General features: G+C 44.4%; 3 protein-coding genes and 2 non-coding genes across 5 annotated transcripts in view; 3 read left to right on the top strand and 2 right to left on the bottom strand.

Moving 5' to 3' along the window:
• XPO5 (exportin 5) overlaps nucleotides 1-15,835 on the top strand; it is a 53,893-nt gene that overhangs the window by 31,201 nt on the left and 6,857 nt on the right. The window contains exons 21-23 of the mRNA XM_031011991.2: nucleotides 11,013-11,113; nucleotides 13,445-13,541; nucleotides 14,201-14,337. Of these exons, the coding sequence (XP_030867851.1) occupies nucleotides 11,013-11,113; nucleotides 13,445-13,541; nucleotides 14,201-14,337 (335 nt within the window). The remainder of the gene's footprint in view (nucleotides 1-11,012; nucleotides 11,114-13,444; nucleotides 13,542-14,200; nucleotides 14,338-15,835) is intronic.
• LOC115935160 (small Cajal body-specific RNA 15) lies at nucleotides 610-736 on the bottom strand. Its single transcript, XR_004070860.1, has one exon.
• LOC115935138 (U7 small nuclear RNA) lies at nucleotides 2,638-2,699 on the top strand. Its single transcript, XR_004070839.1, has one exon. It is a non-coding gene; the product is annotated as a U7 small nuclear RNA (small nuclear RNA).
• LOC129534058 (small ribosomal subunit protein uS5-like) lies at nucleotides 5,162-6,127 on the top strand. Its single transcript, XM_063707159.1, has one exon. The coding sequence runs from the start codon at nucleotides 5,177-5,179 to the stop codon at nucleotides 6,056-6,058; it is 882 nt and encodes a 293-aa protein (XP_063563229.1). The 5' UTR covers nucleotides 5,162-5,176; the 3' UTR covers nucleotides 6,059-6,127.
• POLR1C (RNA polymerase I and III subunit C) overlaps nucleotides 6,122-15,835 on the bottom strand; it is a 21,826-nt gene continuing 12,112 nt past the window's right edge. The window contains exon 9 of the mRNA XM_055389720.2: nucleotides 6,122-15,770. Coding sequence (XP_055245695.1) covers nucleotides 15,664-15,770 — 107 coding nt within the window. The 3' untranslated portion in view covers nucleotides 6,122-15,663. The remainder of the gene's footprint in view (nucleotides 15,771-15,835) is intronic.

The following is a 15,835-nucleotide window of genomic DNA, read 5'->3' as shown; positions in this document are numbered from 1 at the left end:
AAATAAATAATAATATTTTCTTTTGATTTCTAAAGGAGGAAAGAGATCTCTGAAAAGAAGTAGGACTTGTACTGAGAGGGTTAAACATTTAGTCAAGGAGAGGCTTATTTCCATCGTGATGTTTTTATTAATAGAGATGGGGTTTTGCCATGTTGCCCAGGCTGGTCTCGGACAGCTGAGCCTGCTTCAGTCTCCCAAAGTGCTAGCATTGCAAGTGTGAACCACCACACCCAGCCCCATAGTGATGTTTTTTAAAACCACAAGGTTCTTCTGCAGCTAGAGAAACGTGAAAGTGATGGAAATCATAGGGCAAGAAGCTAATCAACTAGGCCTTTTTAGGCCTGTGGCCAGAATCTATGTGGCCAACCCAGACGTGGAAACAGGGTTCATTTCTGGTTGAGTCTAGAGGCCACAAGACAACAGTATGATTATCATTTTTTATATAATTTTCTTTTTTTAAAAAAGTATAATCTCTTTTCAATTTCTAGTCACCTTCCTATCAGTCAGTAGAGGAAGATTCTCATGTGTTCACTATGTCTTTCTCCAGTTTTTTCCTCTATAAATTTACTACTCCTATTTTCTATAGAAAGACAATGGAAAGTGTATAATTGCTGTCGGTAGACAAGTAGGTCTTGAATTTATTTTGCAAACAAGACCTGTTCTGTCTATCCTTTCATTTAGGAGGCTAACAGCAGACTCAGCTAGACTTTAAGGACTCTATTTTCTTAGTCTTCAGATGGTTATCATTTTGATATTTTTCTAAGAGTTCAGTGCTTTTAGAGAATTCCAAAAATCAATCAAAAGGCATTTTGAAAAATGCCTAGCATGTAATGATTGATTGCTTGAATAGTGTGTAGCTGGAGCTATTAAGAGTTTTGCTTTTTTAGTAAATTTTATTGGCTGGGCGTGGTAGCTCATGCCTGTAATCCCAGCACTGTGAGAGGCCAAGGCGCATGGATCACTTAAGGTCAGCAGTTCGAGACTAGCCCAATAAACATGGTGAAACCCCACCTCTACTAAAAATACAAAAATTAGCCGGGCATGGTGGCGGGCGCCTGTAATCCCAGCTAGTCGGGAGGCTGAGGCAGGAGAATTGCTTGAACCCGGGAGGCGGAGGTTGCAGTGAGCCAAGATCACAGGGAAGAGTCTTCCCTGTCCCTGGGCAACAGGGAAGACTCCGTCTCAAAAAAGAAAAAAATAATAATTTTATCTTGAAGTGTAACATTTATGTAGAAAAGGGCATAACTTGTGAGTGTGTGTAGATGAATTTTCACAAAGTGGACACATTCATGTAATCAGCACTCAGATCAAGAAGCAACTTTACCCAATACCTCTTTTCAGTAATTACCTGCCCCTCAAAGATAACTACTATTCTGATTTGTATTTATTTATTTATTTACTTACTTACTTACTTTTGAGGCAAGGTCTTATTCTGTCGCCCAGGTTGGGGTGTAGTGTTGCGATCATGGCTCACTGCAGCCTCGACCTCATGGGCTCAAGCAGTCCTCCCACCTCAGCCTTCTGAGTAGCTAGGACTACAGCCATGAGCAGCCATGCCCAGCTAATTTTTAACTTTTTGGTAGAGACAGGTTCTCTCTTATGTTGCCGAGGCTAGTCTTGAACTCATGGGCTCAAGAGATCCTCCCAAAGTGCTGGGATAACAGATGTGAGCCACGTCACCCAGCCCACTATTCTGACTTTTAACATTTTGTCCAGGTTTTTGAACTTTGTGAAAATGAAATCAGAAGTATGCACCTTTTGGTGTCTGCCTTCCTTTCGCTCAATATTTTGTTTCTGAGGTTCATCCATGTTACTGCATGCATGTACTTGTGTTTTTTTTGTTCTCCTTGCTTGTATGATACTTCATTGTGTGAATATGCTGTAACTATTCAGCCTTGATGGACTTTTGGGTGATATTTTAATATTACATATCACGCTGCTGTTGACATTCTTATGTCAAATACATTTTGTGAACATATATATATAATTTCTGTTGGATACACACATAGGAGTAGAATTCCTAGCTTATAAGAAATGTGTATTTTCTGTTTTTATAGATGCAACCTGTTTTTTAAAGTGGTTATACTAATTTATATTCCCACCAGTTATATGCTGGAGTTGGGAGTTTTAAATTACTATTTTTTGGCTGGGCACAGTGGCTCACGCTTGTAATCCAAGCACTTTGGGAGGCCGAAGCAGGTGAATCACTTGAGGTCATGAGTTTGAGACCAGCCTGGCCAACATGGTGAAACCCCGTCTCTACTCAAAATACCACCACCAACAACAAAAATAATTAGCTGGGCATGGTGGCAGGTGCCTGTAATCCCAGCTACTCAGGAGGCTGAGGTAGGAGAATCGCTTGAACTTGGGAGGCGGAGGTTGCAGTGAGCTGAGATCATGTTACTGTACTCCAGCCTGGGCAACAGGGTAAGACTCCATCTCAAAAAAAAAATTGAAAAATAAATAAATTACTATTTTTTTAGTAGAGAAAAGTTTGCTTTGTTTAAGAATGTGGCAAGGTATTCATAGCACCTCCTGTGTCAAATAATCTGATAATAGAAGGTGTTGAAGCTGTGCTGTTCAGCATGGAAGCCACTTGCCACATGAAACTATTGAGCACTAGAAGTATTACTAGTCAAGTGTTACAGTACTTTCAGAATTGGTCTGGTAGGCTTTCCAGTTTTCTCTGGAAAGCTCCTTAGAGAAAAAAAACAAAAATTAAAAAATAAAAATGACTAGCCTGAATTGAGATGAACTGTAAGTATAAAATACACACTAGATTTCTAAAATCGGCCGGGTGCGGTGGCTCATGCATGTAATCCTAGCACTTTGGGAGGCTAAGGCCTTAGGCAGATCACTTGAGGTCAAGAGTTCAAGACCAGTGTGGCCAACGTGGTGAAACCCCATCTCTACTAAAAATACAGAAATTAGCCAGGCGTGGTGGTGTGCATGCTTGTAATCCCAGCTACTCAAAAGGTTAATGCAAGAGAATCACTCGAACCCAGGAGATGGAGGTTACAGTGAGCTAAGATCGTGCCACTGCACTCCAGCCTGGGAGAAAGAATGAGACTCTATCTCAAAAAAGAAAAAAAGAAGTATTGGATTACTACAGTACTTACAAAATGAAGTACTGATAATTACTACACTGTGGATCAACCTTCAAAACATTATGCTAAGTGAAAGAAGCCAGACACAAAAGGCCATATATTGTATGATTTCATTTTTATGAAATATCTAGAGTAGAGACAGAAAGTACATTGGCGATTGCCTCAGGTTGGAGAGGAGAAGAAAGTGTAGATCAACTGCTACTGCTTAATGGGCCTGGCAGTTATTTTGGGGGCAATGGAAACGTTTTGGAACCAGATAGAGGTTACTTATGCAACCCTTTGAAAGTATTAAATACCACTGAATTGTGAACTTTAAAATGGTTAGGTTTTGGTGGGGATGTTTTTTGTTAGTTTTTTAAAGTTTTGTGGGTACACAGTACATACATATATTTATGGGGTACATAAGATGTTTTGACACAGGCATGCAATGCATAATAATAATCACATCAATTAAAATGGGGTATCCATCCCCTCAAGCATTTATCCTTTGTGTTACAAACAATCCAGTTATAGTCAACTGCAGTTATACTTTTTAAATGTACAATCAAAATTATTATTGACTATAGTCACCCTATTGTGCTAGGAAATACTAGATCTTATTCATTCTTTGTGGGTTTTTTGTACCCATTAACCATCCCTACCTTACCCCTAACCCACCACTACCCTCCCCAGCCCCTCTGCTAACCATCCTTACACTCTGTATGTCCGTGAGTCGAATTGTTTAAATTTTTAGATTCCACAAAGAGTGAGAACATGTGATGTGTCCTTCTGTGCCTGGCTTATTTCACTTAGCATAATGACCTCCAGTTCTATCCATATTGTTGCAAATGACAAGATCTCTTTTTTTTTTTATGGCTGAATAGTACTCCTAAAGTGGTTAGTTTTATGTTATGTGAATTATGCCTCAATTTTTAAAAAATTTTAATAAAAATAAAGCTGGTTCTTTGAAAATACTAGTGATAACATCAGTAAATTCAAAAGCTTAAGAAAAATGGGGCTGGGCATGTTGGCTCATGCCTGTAATCTCAGCACTTTGGGAGGCCACAGCAGGAACATTGCTGGAGACCAGCCTGGGCAACGTAGCAAGACCCCATATCGATTTTTTAATTTATTTTTTTTGAAACGGAGTGTCACTCTTGTTGCCCAGGCTGGCATGCAAAGGCATGATCTCGGCTCACTTCAACCTCTACCTCCCAGGTTCAAGCGCTTCTCCTGTCTCAGCCTCCTGAGTAGCTGGGATTACAGGTGTGTGCCACCATGCCTGGCTCATTTTGTTTATTTATTTATTTATTTTGAGACGGAGTCTTGCTCTGTCGTCCAGGCTGGAGTGCAGTGGCACCATCTCAGCTCACTGCAAGCTCTGCCTCCCAGGTTCACGCCATTCTCCTGCCTCAGCCTCCCAAGTAGCTGGGACTACAGGCGCCCGCCACCTCGCCTGGCTAATTTTTTGTAATTTTAGTAGAGACAGGGTTTCACCGTATTAGCCAGGATGATCTTGATCTCCTGACCTCGTGATCCGCCCGGCCTGGCTAATTTTGTATCTTCAGTAGAGACAGGGTTTCACCATGTTTGCCAGCCTGGTCTTGAACTCCTGACCTCAGGTGTTCCCCCCTCCTTGGCCTCTCAAAGTACTGGGGTTACAGGCGTGCGCCACCATGCCCAGCTAATTTTGTATCTTCAGTAGAGACAGGGTTTCATCATGTTGGCCAGGCTGGTTCTCAAACTCCTGATCTCAGGTGATCCACCCATCTTGGCCTCCCAAAGTATTGGGATTATAGGCGTGAGCCACCGTGCCCAGCCCCGTCTTCTATTTTTAAAAATAAAATATTTAAAAATGGATAATTTCCAGGGAAAATGTAACTTATTCTAACTCAACAAGATAGAAAACCTAAAGAGATATAACTTCATATTAATTATATTGGTAGTAGTTAAATTAGACCAAAAAACTCCAGGCCTAAATGATTTTACATGGGAGTTCTCCCAGACCTTCAAGGATCAGATAATTTATCTCTTAGACAAACTATTCCCAAGAATAGAAAAATGTAGCTTCTTCTCCGAGAAAACACCAAATGGCGGATGACGCCGGTGCAGTGGGGGGGCCTGGAGGCCCTGGTGGCCCTGGGATGGGGAACCGCGGTGGCTTCCGCGGAGGTTTCAGCAGTGGCATCCGGGGCCGGGGTCGCAGCCGTGGACGGGGCCGGGGCCGAGGCCGCGGAGCTCGCGGAGGCAAGGCCAAAGATAAGGAGTGGATGCCCGTCATCAAGCTGGGCTGCTTGGTCAAGGACATGAAGATCAAGTCCCTGGAGGAGATCTATCTCTTCTCCCTGCCCATTAAGGAATCAGAGATCATTGACTTTTTCCTGGGGGCTTCTCTCAAGGATGAGATTTTGAAGATTATGCCAGTGCAGAAGCAGACCCGTGCTGGCCAGCGCACCAGGTTCAAGGCGTTTGTTGCTATCGGGGACTACAGTGGCCACGTCGGTCTGGGTGTTAAGTGCTCCAAGGAGGTGGCCACCGCCATCCGTGGGGCCATCATCCTGGCCAAGCTCTCCATTGTCCCCATGCACAGAGGCTACTGGGGGAACAAGATCGGCAAGCCCCACACCGTCCCTTGCAAGGTGACAGGCCGCTGTGGCTCTGTGCTGGTGCGCCTCATCCCTGCACCCAGGGGCACTGGCATCGTCTCCGCACCTGTGCCCAAGAAGCTGCTCATGATGGCTGGTATCGATGACTGCTACACCTCAGCCCGGGGCTGCACTGCCACCCTGGGCAACTTCGCCAAGGCCACCTTTGATGCCATTTCTAAGACCTACAGCTACCTGACCCCCGACCTCTGGAAGGAGACTGTATTTACCAAGTCTCCCTATCAGGAATTCACTGACCACCTTGTCAAGACCCACACCAGAGTCTCTGTGCATCAGACCCAGGCTCCAGCTGTGGCTACAACATAGGGTTTTTATACAAGAAAAATAAAGTGAATTAAGCGTGGGGAAAAAAAAAAAAAAAGAAAAATGTAGTGCTCCATAACTCATTTTATGAGGCTTATTTATTTTGATACCAAAACCAGACATTAACAGTACCAAAGAGGAAAATTATAGGCCTAAATCACTTGTAAACATAGAGACGAAAATCCCAAATCAAAAGCAATATGGAGCTAGTAATAAGTCTTTTAATATAACCACATTTCCATTGTTATATCTCAAAATACTACCAGTAATTCAATATCCAGTATACAATCAGTATTCAAATATCACCGAATGTTTTCCTTTTTTCTGTTTATCCACACAAGGTTTATATATATTTAAGATATCTCTTAGTCACTAAATTAGGCTTAGCGTGGTGCCTCACGCTTGTGATCTCAGCAGTTTGGGAGGCCGAGGCAGGCGGATCCTTGAGGCTAAGAGTTTGAGACCAACCTGGCCAACATGACAAAACCCCATCTCTACTAAAAATTTAAAAAAGTAACCAGGTGTGGTGGTGCGCACCTGTAGTCTCAGCTACTTGGGAGGCTGAGGCACGAGAATCACTTGAACCCAGCAGGCGGAGGTTGCACTGAGCTGAGATCACGCCATTGTACTCCAGCCTGAGCGACAGAGCAAATCTCTGTTTCAAAAAAAAAAAAAAAAAGGTGTCTCTTAGGCTCTAAATTTATAAGTTCCTTGCCTTTTTTTTTTTTTTTTTTTTTTGAGACAGTCTTGCTCTGTCGCCCATGCTGGAGTGCACTGGTGCTATCTCAGCTCACTGCACCCTCCGCCTCCCAGGATCAAGCAATTCTCCTGCCTCAGCCTCTCGAGTAGCTGGGATTACAGGTGTGCGCCACCACGCCTGGCTAATTTTTTGTATTTTTAGTAGATACAGGGTTTTGCCATGTTACCCAGGCTGGTCTCGAACTCCTGAGCTCAACTGATCCACCTGCCTCAGCCTCCCAAAGTGCTGGGATTACAGCCGTGAGCTACCATGCCTGGCCCTCTTTTTCTTTTCAATTTATTTGTTGAAAAATGTGGACTTGTATTTCCAGAGTTTCCCCTGGTGAAATTTTGATGATTGCATCTCTGGAGTATTGTTTGATCTTGTCTACTTTCCTTTATTTTTGTTATTTTGTTACACGTGAATATGTCTAGAGGACATATGGCACTCTGCAGCTTGAGGACCAAATGCAAGTCTCTACATGTTCGTAAGTAAACTTCCGTTGGAACATACCTTGGCCATTCATTTACCTACTGTTTATGGCTGCTATTGCGCTTCAATGCAGAGTTGAGTTGTCGAGGACAGACACCATATTGCTGGCCAAGATTAAAACATGTACGAATGTGACCTCTGGTCTAGAAAACTGACCTCATCCCAGTTCAGTTTTTTAGCAGATAATCCTTTGTAGATGATGATGGGTTCAACACAATAGTAAAGGTTTAGTCTTTAAAAGACTCCCAGGTATGTATTACAGGTTGATCTATGACAGAAGTAATGAAAGTTAGAAAAAGATGGCTGTGAATAGTGGCTCATGCCTATAATTTCAGCACTTTAGGAGGCCAGGGCAGGAGGATCTCTTGGGGCCAGGAGTTTGAGACCAGCCTGGGCAACACAGACACTTTCTCTACAAAAAAAAAAAAAAAAAAAAGTTTTAATTATTCACTTGTGGTGATGCACACTTATAGTCCCAGCTACTCGGGAGCCTGAGGTGGAAGGGCCACTTGAGCCCAGGAGTTTGAGGCTGCAGTGAGCTATGAACACACCACTGCAATCCAGCCTGGGCAGTAGAGTGAGACCCTGTCTCTTTAAAAAACAAAAAACAAAAATCAATTATTCCATGCTGGGACAGTTGGCTTTCTATGCAGAGTTGAGTTGTCGAGGACAGACACCATATTGTCTGTTTCACCGTGTTAGAAAAAACAATTAGATTCCTACCAGCCACCACACACAGAAAAAATTTTCAGGTGTTTTAAAACCCAAAAAGTAAAGCTTCTTTTTTTTTTTTTTTTTTGAGATAGAGTCTCACTCTGTCGTCCAGGCTGGAGTGCAGTGGCGCGACCTTGGCTCACTGCAACCTCTGCCTCCTGGGTTCAAGCGATTCTCCTACCTCAGCCTCCTGAGTAGCTGGGATTTACAGGCGTGTGCCACCATGCCTGGCTAATTTCTGTATTCTTAGTAGAGACAGGGTTTCACCATGTTGGCCAGGGACTGGTCTTGAACTCCTGACCTCGTGATCCACCCACCTCGGCTTGCTAAAGTGCTGGGATTACAGGCATAAGCCACTGCATCTGGCCAAAGTAAAACTTCTAGACCGTATTTACAGCATGAGGTTAGTGAATGACTTTTTTTTTTTTCTCGAGATGGAGTCTCACTCTGTTGCGCAGGCTGGAGTGCAGTGGCACAATCTCGGCTCACTGCAATTTCCGCCTCCTGGGTTCAAGCGATTCTTATGCCTTGACCTCTCAAGTAGCTGGGATTATAGGCATGCACCACCACACCCGGCTAATTTATTTTTTTTTTTTTGAGACGGAGTCTCGCTGTTGCCCAGGCTGGAGTGCAGTGGCGCGCACTGCAGGCTCCGCCTCCAGGTTCACGCCATTCTCCTGCCTTAGCCTCCCGAGTAGCTGGGACTACAGGCGCCCGCCACCTCGCCCGGCTAATTAATTTTTATATTTTTAGTAGAGACAGGGTTTCACCATGTTGGCCAGGCTGGTCTCAAACTCCTGACCTCAGGTGATCCGTCTGCCTTGGCCTCCCAAAGTGCTAGAATTACAGGCATGAGTCACTGTGCCTGGCCAGGGTAGCGAATGACTTTTTTTTTTTTGAGAGGGAGTCTCGCTCTGTCACCCAGGCTGGAGTGCAGTGGCATGATCTTGGCTCACCTGGGTTCAAGTGATTCTCCTGCCTCAGCCTCCGGAGAAGCTGGGATTACAGGCATGCACCGCCATACTTGTCTAATTTTTATATTTTTAGTAGAGACAGGGTTTCACCATGTTGGCCAGGCTGGTCTTGATCTCCTGGCCTCAGGTGATTCTCCGGCCTTGGCCTCCCAAAGTGCTGGGATTACAGGCGTGAGCCACTGCGCCCGGCCTAGAATGAGTTTTTTTTTTTTTTTTTTTTTTTGAGATGGAGTCTCGCTCTGTCACCCAGGCTGGAGTGCAGTGGCGCGATTTCAGCTCACTGCAAGCTCCGCCTCCCGGGTTCACGCCATTCTCCCACCTCAGCCTTCCGAGTAGCTGGGACTACAGGCGCCCGCCACCATGTCTGGCTAATTTAGCTTTTGTATTTTTAGTAGAGATGGGGTTTCACCATGTTAGCCAGGATGGTCTCAATCTCCTGACCTCGTGATCCACCGCGCCCGGCCTCTAGAATAACTTCTTAAGCAAGAACAAAAAGAACAAACTATGGAGGCTTAAACATGGTCTAAAAGATGTTTTCAGTTTGCATCATAAACCTGTAGCTACCATGCCCGGCACCCACCACCACACCTGGCTAATTTTTATATTTTTAGTAGAGACTGGGTTTTACCATGTTGGCCAGGCTGGTCTTGAACTCCTGACCTCAGATGATCCACCCACCTTGGCCTCCCAAAGTGCTGGGATTACAAGCGTGAGCCACTGGGCCCAGCCATAGAATCACTTCTGTTTTTGGGGGTTTTGTTGTTGTTGTTGTTTTTTGAGACGGAGTCTCGCTCTGTTGCCCAGGCTGGAGTGCAGTGGCGCAGTCTTGCCTCACTGCAAGCTCAGCTTCCCGAGTAGCTGGGACCACAGGCACCCACCACCACGTCCGGCTAATTTTTTGTATTTTTAGTAGAGACAGGGTTTCACCGTGTTAGCCAGGATAGTCTCGATCTCATGACCTCGTGATCCACCCACCTCAGCCTCCCAAAGTGCTGGGATTACAGGCGTGAGCCACTGCGCCTGGCCTTTGGGGGGTTTTTTTGAGATGGAGTCTCACTCTGTTGCCCAGGCTGGAGTGCAGTGGTATGATCTCGGCTCACCACAACCTCTGCCTCCCGGGTTCAAGCAATTCTCCTGCCTTAGCCTCCCAAGTAACTGGGATTACACGCATGCACCACCACACCCATCTAATTTTTATATTTTTAGTAGAGACGGGGTTTCACTATGTTGGCCAGGCTGGTCTTGAACTCCTGACCTCAGGTAATTCGCCAGCCTCGGCCTCCCAAAGTACTGGGATTATAGGCGTGAGCCACCGAGCCCAGCCTAGAATGACTTCTTAAGCAAGAACAAAAAGAACAAACTATGGAGGTTTAAACATGATCTAAAAGATGTTTTCAGTTTACATCTTAACCGTGTAGCCATCAGTTTGTTCAGTGAGGTCATTTCTGTGAGTAGGTAAGAGTGCTGTGGACAGCAGGTGTATCAAGTTCACAGTCCTTGCTCCTTACTCAAAGCCTATAATTGCTCAGGTAGGTCATTTTGGTGGGGGACAGCATGTGTTGGGAATTGTGTTCCTCTATCAGGTCCAAACAGCTGTTGCAAGGTCCATGCTCTTGGAATTAAGACAAAACATTGAAAAATGGGGCAAATTACCACCTCCTCTGTGTTCCTGCCTGGTAAATCCACAGTGTTGCACACATTTCATTCCGTATCACTGGTGGTCAAAAAACTCCTGGGACCACCTCAGATTTAAAAGAATTTTGCTTTCTAGCTTTGGACTCTGATACTGTCCTGTGTCTTGGGGTTTAGTTCTCATGTTAATTTATCTTAGGTATTGTATACTTAAGATAATTATATCTATACAAGTCTGTTCCCTCCTCCAGCGAGCATTCAGATATTTATACCTTCTTTTCTTTCCCCTGCCAGGAGTTGATGGGCAGATCTGTGTGGAACTGTAGTATCACTGGATTACAAGCAAAACCCACTCTTTCCTTCTGCATCAGATGGAAAAGCTCAATAGCATTCTTGTTTCTTTCAGAACCCACAATACATTATATGCACCAGAAATGCTAGCCAAAATGGCAGAGCCTTTCACCAAGGCTCTGGATATGCTTGACGCGGAAAAATCTGCTATATTAGGTAAGAAATGTAACTTTTTTCTCCTAAGGTTTATCTTATCCCTAATGGATGTCCCCTTTTTTTGTTGTTTTTTGAGAGTCATAATCTCTGTCACCCAGGCTAGAGTGCACTGGTGCAACCATAGCTCACTGTAGGCTGAAACTCTTGGACTCAAGCAGTCTTCCTGCCTCAGCCTCCTGAGTAGTTGGACCACAGGCGGATCACAACGCCAGACGAACTTTAAAATTTTTTTGTTGAGACAGTCTTGCTATGTTGCCCAGGCTGGTCTTGAACTCTTATCCTCAAGCAGTCCTCCCACCATGGCCTTTCAAAGCACTAGAATCCTAGTGATTACAGGTGTTCTTATGGGTTCCTTGAGCAGCTTCAGCCTATCTTGTGCTTCTTCCATCTTGTCTTGCACTGCCTTGACCATCTATTTGTTCAGAAATGCAGAATGTGGAGTTCCTATAAGCTCTATATGAACAAGTGTATTTACTTCATTATCTTAGCATACAGAAAACATCGAAGGCAATTTATTTTTTTTCCCCGTTAACCCCTTCTTCAATTTAGCCAGTAGGTTGTGGTGGGTGTTACAGCCATTCAATTATAAATAAATCATGGCCTTTAACCTGAAGGATATTTGTATACTTTCCTGCCTCCTCGTGTGTGTGTGTGTGTGTGTGTGTGTGTGTGTGTGTGTGTGTGTGTGTGTGTGTAGATAGATATCAAAGTTTTTAAAGGAATAGATTTTAAGCCATTTCCCAATTGTTACCTTTTTTGTTTTGTTTTCTTGAGAGTCTCACTCTGTCACCCAGGCTGCTGTACAGTGGTGCAATCTCGGCTCACTGCAACCTCTGCCTCCCAGGTTCAAGTGATTCTCCCACCTCAGCCTGCTGGGACTACAGGCATGCACCATCACATCTGGCTAATTTTTTGTATTTTTAGTAGAGACAGGGTTTCACCATGTTGGCTAGGCTGGTCTCAAACTCATGACCTCAAGTGCTCTGCATGCCTTGGCCTCCCAAAGTGCTGGGATTATAGGCATGAGCCACCACGCCTGGCCTTCCAGTTGTGACCTTGTTAGGATACTGCTTTAATTCATTTTCCCATTGAAAATAAGCATGAAAATAACTGTGCAGTCATAATTGTGGTATTTGCTGTGAAGGAAAGTGGCAGGGCTCTGAGTGTTTATCGGGAGACCTAACCCAGTCTCAGAGGGAAGTCAGAAGGCTGACTCCCAATGGGGACTTGAAGGATGAGTAGGAACTAGCTAGGTTAGGGGCATGAGGAAATGCTGGGCATTCTGGACAAACAGAATGGCAGGTATAAGATCTGAGGCAAGAGGAAAAGGCCTTGGTATGTCCAGAACATAGAGATGGTTGAATCATGTGGCTGGAGCACAGGGAGCTAGTCTGGGAATGTGGGATGAAGCTAGAGCTAGAGGCATCAGTTGTCTAAACCTTGTTCCCATCTCAGAAGCTTCAGGCTGGCTCACCATCACAGCCCCCATAGTTTGTCTTTGTCATCAGCTATAACCTGTGTCTGAGCCCGGCTGTGGTCAAGCAATCCAATGGCATTCCTCAGCTGTGAAGTTAGCCAAAGGAAGGATGTTAATTTGCCTTTCCAGAACTCATGTCTGTCTGTTTCAGCCTAGATAGTCCTGAATCTTTTCCTTTGACACCATTCAATTTAAGGGTTATGTTGCAGACACCAGTAAAAGTAGAACTTCCAAGAAATGTATAGCTATTAATATAAAAAGTAGGTGTTGCTTACCACACACCCCCATGCCATTATTCAAGTTAAGTCAGGAACTCCTGCTATAGAAATAAGTGGCCAACCAGAAATACTAGAATGGACAAACAGTTCCCGCAGATAGCTTCTGACTATAGGACTCGAAATGTAAAACCTCTGATTACACTTAAAAATATAGATCTTTTAAGGCAGTTTTTAATACTAAGGTAAGTGGGTTTCATTTTTAGCTGCTACACATCTTAGTGTTTTGTGTAAGATTTTGCTTAAAAAAGGGGCTTCATAACTTAATTGTGGGAGCATCCCCAGAGCTTTATGGAAAAATACTTCTGAGTTGTCACTTTTTCTGGTACAGGTTCCATCTGGGGAAAAAAAAAAAAAGCAGATAAAAGAGTACCCGGGTCTAAAGTCCTGGGTCCTTAAGTAGCTTTCACCTTCTCCTACTAAAAGAGTGCAGCAAATCACGTAGCCAACTGCTTTGCAGTACAGCACCAGACATGCACACATCTTCACCCCTGAACAACATCTTCCTGCTGTAGAGTGTTGGCCAATTGAGACTCCTGACAGTGGAGCATCATGTTCTTGACCCGTATTTCCCTGTAGGATTACCTCAACCTCTCTTGGAACTCAATGACTCTCCTGTCTTCAAAACCGTCTTGGAAAGAATGCAGCGTTTCTTCTCCACCCTCTATGAAAACTGGTAAGGAACCAATGCTGCCTCTCCATATTTTCTTCCTCGATATGTATTGTATAGGAATGTCCATGGGTTGGACTTTTCATCTAGTGTACAGGTAAGGTGAGGCAAGAATTTGATAGGAAACTTATCATTCTAGTGTTAAATAGAAATGAACAGCCTGCTTTCCTGCATTTGCTTTTTTTGTAATTGTCATATGAGCCTCACAATCCAGCCTGCTTCATGCCCAACTTGTCTGTGTTTCTAGTGTATAAAATGATGAAACCCAAGTCGAAGCTAAAAGTGGTGGGGATTGCTTAGACCCTACACTGCTTGCGGCATACTTCTCATAGGAGTCGGGTGGCTGGATACTGGTTGTGGGTTGGGGAGGTAACTGGCCCTCATGGGCTTTGGCCTCACTAACCACTACACTAGTCAGCCAAGCTAATGAGATCGTCCATTGTAAGTCCACATTAAATAGTAATGAAAGCTACTGCTGATCTCGGCCACCAACATCTGTCTTTAAAAAGATGCTGTATCTATAAGTTCTCTTAAGTAAATACAACTGCTTTTCTGGCTGAAAAACCTTATTGTAGGCTAGAAATGAAATTCATGGGACAGTCAGGGCTGGCAGTAACAGATGTTGGATTTGTCATTTTCAATGCTCTTTTTTTTCCCCTTTACAGTTTTCATATCCTAGGGAAGGCAGGCCCTTCCATGCAGCAAGACTTCTATACTGTGGAGGACCTTGCTACCCAGCTTCTCAGCTCAGCCTTTGTCAACTTGAACAATATTCCTGACTACCGACTCAGACCTATGCTTCATATCCTTTCAAAAGTCTCTACATAACCCAAAAGGTCAGAAAATGAGAGAGAGAAACAAACAGGTCACAGCAACCAGAGGGAAGAGGCAGAACTGGAAGGAAGAGATGAGATTATGTATCTAAGTGCATCATGTCATTAAAAACACTGGCAGATTGCAGGGAAAACATGAAGGCAGTCCAGATGGCCATAAACTTTTCCTTAGGGGTAAATTTTTACCTTCCCCCTTCTCGGAAATATTAAAGATAAAACTTTTTTTTTTTTTTTTGAGACAGTCTTGCTCACTCTGTTGCGCAGGCTGGAGTGCAGTGGTATGATCTCGGCTCACAGCTTCTGCCTCTCAGGTTCAAGCGATTCTTGTCCTCAGCCTCCCAACTAGCTGTGATTACAGGTGTGCACCATCACGCCCAGCTGATTTTTATTCCTATTTTTTGAGACAGAGTTTTGCACTATTGCCCAGGCTGGAGTGCAGTGGCATGATCTTGTCTTACTGCAACTTCCACCTCCTGGGTTCAAGTGATTCTTGTGCCTCAGCCTCCCAAGTAGCTGGAATTACAGGCGCATGCTACTACGCCCAGCTAATTTTTTTGTATTTTTAGTAGAGACAGGTTTTCGCCATGTTGGCCAGGCTGGTCTCAAACTCCTGACCTCAAGTAATCTGCCTGCCTCAGCCTCCCAAAGTGCTGGGGTTACAGGTGTGAGCCACCATGCCCAGCTGTGAAAGATAAAACTTTTATCCCTTTTCTGTGTTTTTAGAAGCACTTTTTTTTTTTTTTTTTTTGAGACAGGGTCTCAGTGTTACCCAGGCAGGAATGCAGTGGTGCTATCAAAGCTCAGTGCAGGCTCAAGTGATCCTCCCACCTCAGCTTCCTGAAGAGCCTGGACTGGACCACAGATGTGCACCACCACACCCAGCTAGTTTTTATTATTATTTATAGAGATGGGTCTGTATTATGTTCCGCAGGGTGGTCTCAAACTCCTGGCTCAAGTAATCCTCCTGCCTTAGCCTCCAAAGTGCTAGAATTACAGGCCTGAGCCACCACACCCAGCCAGAAGCAGCAGTTTTAACACTTCATTCTCATTCAGACCCTTATTAATAGTTGAATCTCTGTCTTTCTTTTCTTTTTTTTTTTTTGAGACGGAGTCTTGCTCTGTTGCCCAGGCTGGAGTGCAGCGGCGTGATCTTGGCTCACTGCAAGCTTCGCCTCCCAGGTTCACACCATTCTCCTGCCTTAGCTTCTCGAGTAGCTGGGACTACAGGCGCTTGCCCCCATGCCCGACTAATTTTTTTTTTTTGTATTTTTTAGTAGAGACGGGGTTTCACCATGTTAGCGAGGATGGTCTCGCTCTCTTGACCTCGTGATCCACTTGCCTTGGCCTCCCAAAGTGCTGGGATTACAGATGTGAGCCACCGCAGCCGGCAAATCTTTCTTACCTGAAATTATAAGGAGAATGGTGAAGGAGAGTTTGTTACAAGGATGTCCTCCTTCCTATTTTTTT

Source organism: Gorilla gorilla, chromosome 5 (assembly GCF_029281585.2).
Source record: "Gorilla gorilla gorilla isolate KB3781 chromosome 5, NHGRI_mGorGor1-v2.1_pri, whole genome shotgun sequence".
NCBI lineage: Eukaryota > Metazoa > Chordata > Mammalia > Primates > Hominidae > Gorilla > Gorilla gorilla.
The sequence above is the reverse complement of the archived record's forward strand: the minus strand, read 5'-3'. Positions and strand labels throughout refer to the sequence as shown.